The 6,664-nt window shown below is 40.1% G+C and overlaps 1 protein-coding gene across 8 annotated transcripts in view; it reads right to left on the bottom strand.

Annotated features, from left to right (window-relative positions):
* Herc4 (HECT and RLD domain containing E3 ubiquitin protein ligase 4) overlaps positions 1-6,664 on the bottom strand; it is a 71,855-nt gene that overhangs the window by 36,812 nt on the left and 28,379 nt on the right. For all 8 annotated transcript variants that reach the window (XM_031348317.1, XM_031348319.1, XM_031348320.1 and 5 more), the window contains one exon: positions 4,678-4,808. In XM_031348317.1, coding sequence (XP_031204177.1) covers positions 4,678-4,808 — 131 coding nt within the window. The remainder of the gene's footprint in view (positions 1-4,677; positions 4,809-6,664) is intronic.

Genomic DNA, 6,664 nt, shown 5'->3' with positions numbered 1-6,664 from the left:
AAAAAAAAGCAAGACCAAACAAAAACAAAAACCTGCAAAAATCTATGACTGACATAATACTTAAATGTGAAATACTGAGCTTCCAACAAGGAGACAAAACATGTCTTGACCATCAGTACTTTAGTTAAGACTAGCGTACTAGCCAATACATTAAGACAACTACATACATGGTTTGGACAACTAACAGAAACAAAGCCACAGGCACACCTATGAACATGAATAATTTACCAATAAAAATTTAATGAGGCAGCACTTTTGAGAAGTGATGTAAATATATAATTTATAGCAACTGTTTCATCACAAAGCAAGAATGTCAAGTTTTCAAAAAAGGAACTGGACAGAAGATTCTGGGAAAACAGATAAGTAGTAAGTACTGAGAATCTGTCCCCTATCTGGGTAAGGACTGTACTGGCAGAATCTGATACAACTACTATTGTTTGCCTTCAATTGCCAAGTGTGGTTGGTAGTGCAAGTCTTTAGTATTACCATTTGGGAGGCAGAGGTCTGGTTAACTCAATACAGAGTTCCAGAACAGACAGACAGCAACAGAGTGAGACCCTGACTTAAAACAAAACAACCTTATAAAGTATCTAATCAACTATGGGATAGACTGACTTAGAAAGACAATTCAAAGTACTAAAATCAGAAGAGGAAGTGGACACTCAGGCATGGTGGCACTTGTGTAGTGCCAGCACTGGGCAGCAGACGTCTAATGTTTAGGCCAGTCAGAGCGACCTTGTGAGACCTTCTCAAGACAAAGTCCCAAGTAAACTGAATTCAACAGCATACTATGATGGTATGTTGGTATGATTATTTTCAGGTAATGCAAGGGTGGCCCAGAATACAGAAAACTAATCACTGTACACATCTAATTAAAACAAATCCCCAAAGACATGATCATCCAATCTGATACAGAAAAGAATCATCTAAGGAACTTTGTAGTAGGTTTGCCCTAATGCTGCTTGTATTCTAATGTTAAATTGGGTCCCCAAAATTGTCTGCACCAGAGAGTCCACATGGCACAGGTAAGACACTGAGGGACCCTGCCCCCAGTTGGTTCTGTTCGGTAAATAAAAGATGCCAGCAGCCAATGGCTGGGCAGAGCAGTCAGTGGCGGGACTTTTAGGATTCCAGGGCTTGCGACCAGGAGGAGAAGGAAAAGGAGATCTGCCATGCCAGGAGAGTGTAGAGCAGCGGGGAGAACATAAAAACAAGACTGGTGAGCTTATACTTTAGGACTTTAAAACATGACACAGCAGCAGGGCGGTTAGTGGCTCATGCCTTTAGTCCCAGCACTTGGGAGGCAGAGGCAGGTGGATTTCTGAGTTCGAGGCCAGCCTGGTCTACAGAGTGAGTTCCAGGACAGCCAAGGCTACACAGAGAAACTTTGTCTCAAAAAAGCCCAAAAAAGGAAAAAAAAACATGACACAGAGTTACAGTACCTAAAGCTGTATGTAGTGCATGCACTCAAATCAAAGGCCCAAAATTAAGTCCTAGATTTTAAGACCAAATGCTTCTCAACAATACATAAAAAAATCATTCAGCATAGAAAGAAAAATCTTTTATACAAAAATGCTGGTAAAACTGTCTGTCTACACACAGAAGAATGAAGTTGAACCTTTGCTGACTTATTGTATACAAGAATTAACCCTCGAATTTTCAAGACTGAAGCATGGAGACTGTTCCAAGTTCAAGTCAGATACACAGTGAGCTCCAAGCCTGCCTCAGCTACAAAATGAAATGTCTCAAAAACAAAGGGTAGGGATGCAGGTCAGTGGCAAAGCACTTTTCTAAAACACATGATGCCCTGGTTCAATCCTTCAAACTGCAAAAAAAAAAAAAAAAAAAAAAAAAAAAAAAAAAAAAAAAAAAAAAAAAAAACCCAAACAGGTCAAAATCCAAATCTAAAAGCTAAACCTATGAAAAATTCTTGGAAGAAAACACACCAAAGGATAAAACACATTGGATTTGGGAAATATTTTCTCAATATACCATAGTCACCAGCAACAAAACAATAATTAAGAATTTGTGGTGAGCCCTGCGGTGGTGGCGTACGCCTTTAATCCCAGCACTTGGGAGGCAGAGGCAGGCAGATTTCTGAGTTTGAGGCCAGCCTGGTCTACAGACTGATTGAGTTCTAGGACAGTCAAGGCAACACAGAGAAACCCTGTCTTGAAAAACCAAAAAAATAAAAAAAAAAATAAAATAAAAAATAAAAAATTCATGGCAAACACTATTAGCCAGATACAATGATTCATGCCATTAATTATACTCCAGCTATTAGGAAATTTGAGAGAACTGAGGACCATTTATGTCAAGGGCTTTGGGGCCAACCTTGGCAACACAGCAAGCTGCTCTTTCCGTGTATGTATATGTGTAACCAAGAGGACAATCTCAGAGATCATCTCTTGACCCAGGGTCTCTCACTGGCCTGGAGCTCACCAATTAGACAAGACTGGCTAGCCAGCAAACCCTAGGAAATCTACAGTTTCTATCCCATCAATGTGACTTACAAGCATGTGTCACCATGCCTGGCATTTTATATGTGATGACAGAATTGAATTCAGGTCCTTGGGCTAGCAAGGCAAGCACTTACTAACAAATATCCACCACAACCCCCAGCCCCCAAGTACAGGATCCCGTTTATCTCTCTCTTCCCTTTTTTTTCCAGACAGAGTTTCTCTGTGTAATAAAGCTGTAGCTGTCCTGTATTCTCTTTGTAGATCAGGCTAGCTTCAAACTCAGAGATCTCCCTGCCGCTGTCCTGAGGACTGGGATTAAAGGCATGTGCCATCATGCCAGCTAAATACATTTTTACTGTTTTATTTTATGTATACAAGTGTTTTGCCTGTAGGCATGTCAGTGTACCACATGCATGCCTGGTATCCACAGAAGCTAGAAAAGGGTGTTGGATCCCTTGGAACTGGAGATATAAATGGTTGTGAGACAACTTAGGTGCTGGGAATAGAACTCGGATAGGTTCCCTGGAAAAGCATCCAGGAACTGCTGTGAGCCATTTCTCTAGTCCCCAGGATCCCATTTGTTAAAATAATTGTCTCTAGTCTGCATATGTATCTGGTATATGTGGGCAGTGACCAAGAAAGCCAAAAAGTGCAACAAATTCCATAAAACTGGAGTTACAGACAGTAATGACCTGGCATGTGGTTGCTGGGATTCAAATCCAGGTCCTCTGAAAAAGTAATCAGTATTCTGACCCACTGAGCCACATCTCCAGCCTTCCCAACTGACATTTGTTATAAACAATTTTTTTCTTTTTCTTTTTCTTTCTTTCTTTCTTTCTTTCTTTTTTTTTTTTTTTTTTTTTTTTTTTTGGTTTTTCAAGACAGGGTTTCTCTGTGTAGCCCTGGCTGTCCTGGAACTCACTCTGTAGACCAGGCTGGCCTCGAACTCAGAAATCCGCCTGCCTCTGCCTCCCAAGTGCTGGGATTAAAGGCGTGCGTCACCACCGCCCGGCATACATAAACAATTTTTTTCATCCACATGCAGAATCATATTTTGCACTTAGAATTATATTACAAGGTAAATTAATGCTAGCTACTTATTTGAGAAGATTCTTGCAAAACTGCTTTAGAAAACACACCACATTTAGAAGTCTTCCAAAAGCAACTACATGACCAAAAGCCCAAGCAAGCCCCAGACTGAGCCAAACGGCAGCCATGGCTTGTTTCACAGTCTGCCTGGAGATTATTTTCACCCAGATTTTGGTTTTAAAAGAATAGCTCAGCATTTAAAAGGACAGTATTTTTGAATGCTGGTAATGAAACATTTCTTTATGTAGGAAAGGTTCAGGAGGCAGCACACTAGGGTTAAAGGTTAAGTCATGAGGCAGTGTAGAAGGCCCATGCCTCCATGAGGATATACAAATGGGTCACACTTGCAAGGGGAGAGAATTTTCTTCAGCCACCCAGAATTTGCTCATGTTCCTTTAAAAAACTAAAATTAAACTGAGTTCAACCATTCTAGACTTAAGATGGAGGAATTGCTTCTGTATGGATTATCTGGGATGAGCAAGGATGAGTACAAGTCTGTTTGCTCATATCTCTCCAGACAACACAAAATATTAATACAGGGGCAACCTATAAGATGTGAAAAAGAAAAACAAACAAACAAAAAACCCTTCAGATTAGGTATCCGATAAAGAGATTAAAAGCCAGAATATAGTAGTGAATAACAACACAGATTTTAAAAAGATGTTGAGCATCACTAAGTAGTGGTGAAATATAAATCTAAACAACATCAATCAGGAGGGCTAGCTGGTAAGAGGAGAAAAGTGGTGTTGACAAATATTTAAAAATAAGAAGACTCTTGTAAAAATGTTTGTAAAAATATAAAAATGATGCCATTACAATGAAAAATAACATAGCCTTTAAGAAATTGAAACAGAATCACCAGGAGACAGCTGGCACTATGACTCTTCAGCAGCCAATCAAACATTCAGAACTATTTCACCTCAGGCTACTAGAACCCTAAGACAATTTATTATACAATCCTTTAAAAATGTGAATTTTTTTCTTAGGGTGGGAGGTAGGTGGTTTGTTAAAAACAGATTCTCCCTATTACAGCCTGCCAAATGCAAGAATTACAAGTGTGTGTCATCATCCTTATGAGCCCAATAAGCAGTCTAGAGACCAAAGTCCTCTCTTTATCATAGCTTACCTTCCACAAGCAACCTGAGTAACGATGCTTCCCATAAGTTCAAAAACTTTCCTGGGGTTTATTTCATGACTGGTGGAATTATGACCCAGCTGGCCGTACCCGCCAGCTCCAAAGGTAAACACTCCACCTTCCTGGAAGACAGCAAGCAAACAGCACGACTAACTCAGAGAAGCTCAACAACAAAAACTAAAGTAATGTTTACAATAGGAGTTCATCTTTAACAGTCTCGACGTTTCCTTTCCTGTCTTTGAAATTCCTGATGGCTGACTAAAGAGGTAAAACATTTTAGTGTGGGAAAGACAATGAGGGCACAGCTACAGCTCAGTGCTCACCAGGCAGTGCTCTACCACTCAGTCCATCTGCATACCTTCTTCTACTTAAAACTTCTGCTCTCCTTCCGAGACGGGGTCATACCTTCTTCTACTTAAAACTTCTGCTCTCCTTCCGAGATGGGGTTTCTTGTAACCCTGGCTGGTCCTGTAGAACCAGGCTGGTCCTGTAGAACTCAAGAGATCTGCCTGCTTCTGCCTCATGAGTACTGGGATTAAAGGCATGCACCACTGGCAAAATGTTTTAAAAATGTATTATTAGTGTGGACATGTATGTTGCACGTGTGTAAGGACATGCACTTAGAGGACAACTCTAAGGAGTTAGGCTCTCTCCTTCTACCTTTACCTGAGTTCTGGTGAGTTAGTTCATGTTACCAGGAACACTGGGAAAGCACCTTTATCTGCTGAGCCATCCCACCAGCCTCTACCTTTTATTCTAAAATAGAAGTTTTAAATAGACATCAAAGCTGGCCCTGAACTTGTTCTTAGCTGAGGAGGGCCTTGAACTTTAAGATCCTCCTGCTTCAGCACCTCAGGTAGTTGTAACTGTACAGGCTTGAACCACCAGACAGGCTTTGACAGATTTAAGTACTCAATAATGTTCTCATTACCATAAAATATTTAAGTGTTCATTAAAGAAGTAATTGCTACTAGGCATGGTGGTACACACCTGAAATCTAAGCACTTGAGAAGAAGAGGGTAAAAGACTGCCCAAAGAGGCAGGACTATATGAGACACCTCACCTATCAAACAAAATAACCACCACTAAAGCAACCAACAAAGAGCCAGGGAATACTTAAGTGCAAATGGTTTAGAATATCATTATATTCTTTCTTTCTTTCTTTCTTTCTTTCTTTCTTTCTTTCTTTCTTTATTCAAAGGAGGCATCTAACATTTCACAAAAACTTTAAAAAAAATGCTATCTTTAGTTAGCAAGCTAGCTATGCTTGAAGATAGACAAATGTTCTCTGCATAAACAGTGTGTGATATCCTCCCACCAGGAAGCTGGGACAAAAAGATAATGAGTTCAAGGCCAGCCCATATTATACAGGGAGATCATGTCAAAAACAAAGTAAGTACAGATACAAAACTCCCATGAAAAGCACATGTAAGCAGAGCGCACAGGCACATACAGACTCGCTATAAGAGACTATCTTTAAATTTTTATAATTGAAACTCATGAGGCTACGGTTTTTGTTTTGTTCTGTTGGGTTTGTTGGTTGTTTTTTTGAAGACAGGGTTTCTCTGTGTAGCCCTGTCTACCAGGCTGGTCTTGAACTCAGCAATCCACCTGCCTCTGCCTCCTTGTGCTGGGATGAAAGACATGCACCAGCACTATCTGGCTGAGGTCATTTTAGAAAAGAGACATGTGATAACCTAACACAAGGATAGTATTTTTCAATTTGACACTTTCTTTACAACTATAGTTGTGTGTGTATAATTTTACACCCTGCTTTCAATATCTAACAGAATAATTTTTTAATATATTATAGTATAAGGACACAGTTTAAAAACTACCCACATCAAATACAGAGCAGAAGGGCACAGCTTAGTTGCTAGAGTGCCTGGCTAACACACGTGGAGCGTTGGCTTTCATCTCTAACTCTGTACAGTGTAGTAAGTTCTAAGCCCAGTCAGGGCTACATAGTGAGGCTCTG

The sequence above is a fragment of the Mastomys coucha genome, unplaced genomic scaffold (genome assembly GCF_008632895.1).
Source record: "Mastomys coucha isolate ucsf_1 unplaced genomic scaffold, UCSF_Mcou_1 pScaffold3, whole genome shotgun sequence".
Lineage (NCBI taxonomy): Eukaryota > Metazoa > Chordata > Mammalia > Rodentia > Muridae > Mastomys > Mastomys coucha.
Note: the sequence above shows the minus strand (reverse complement) of the source record. Positions and strands in the feature narration are given on the sequence as shown.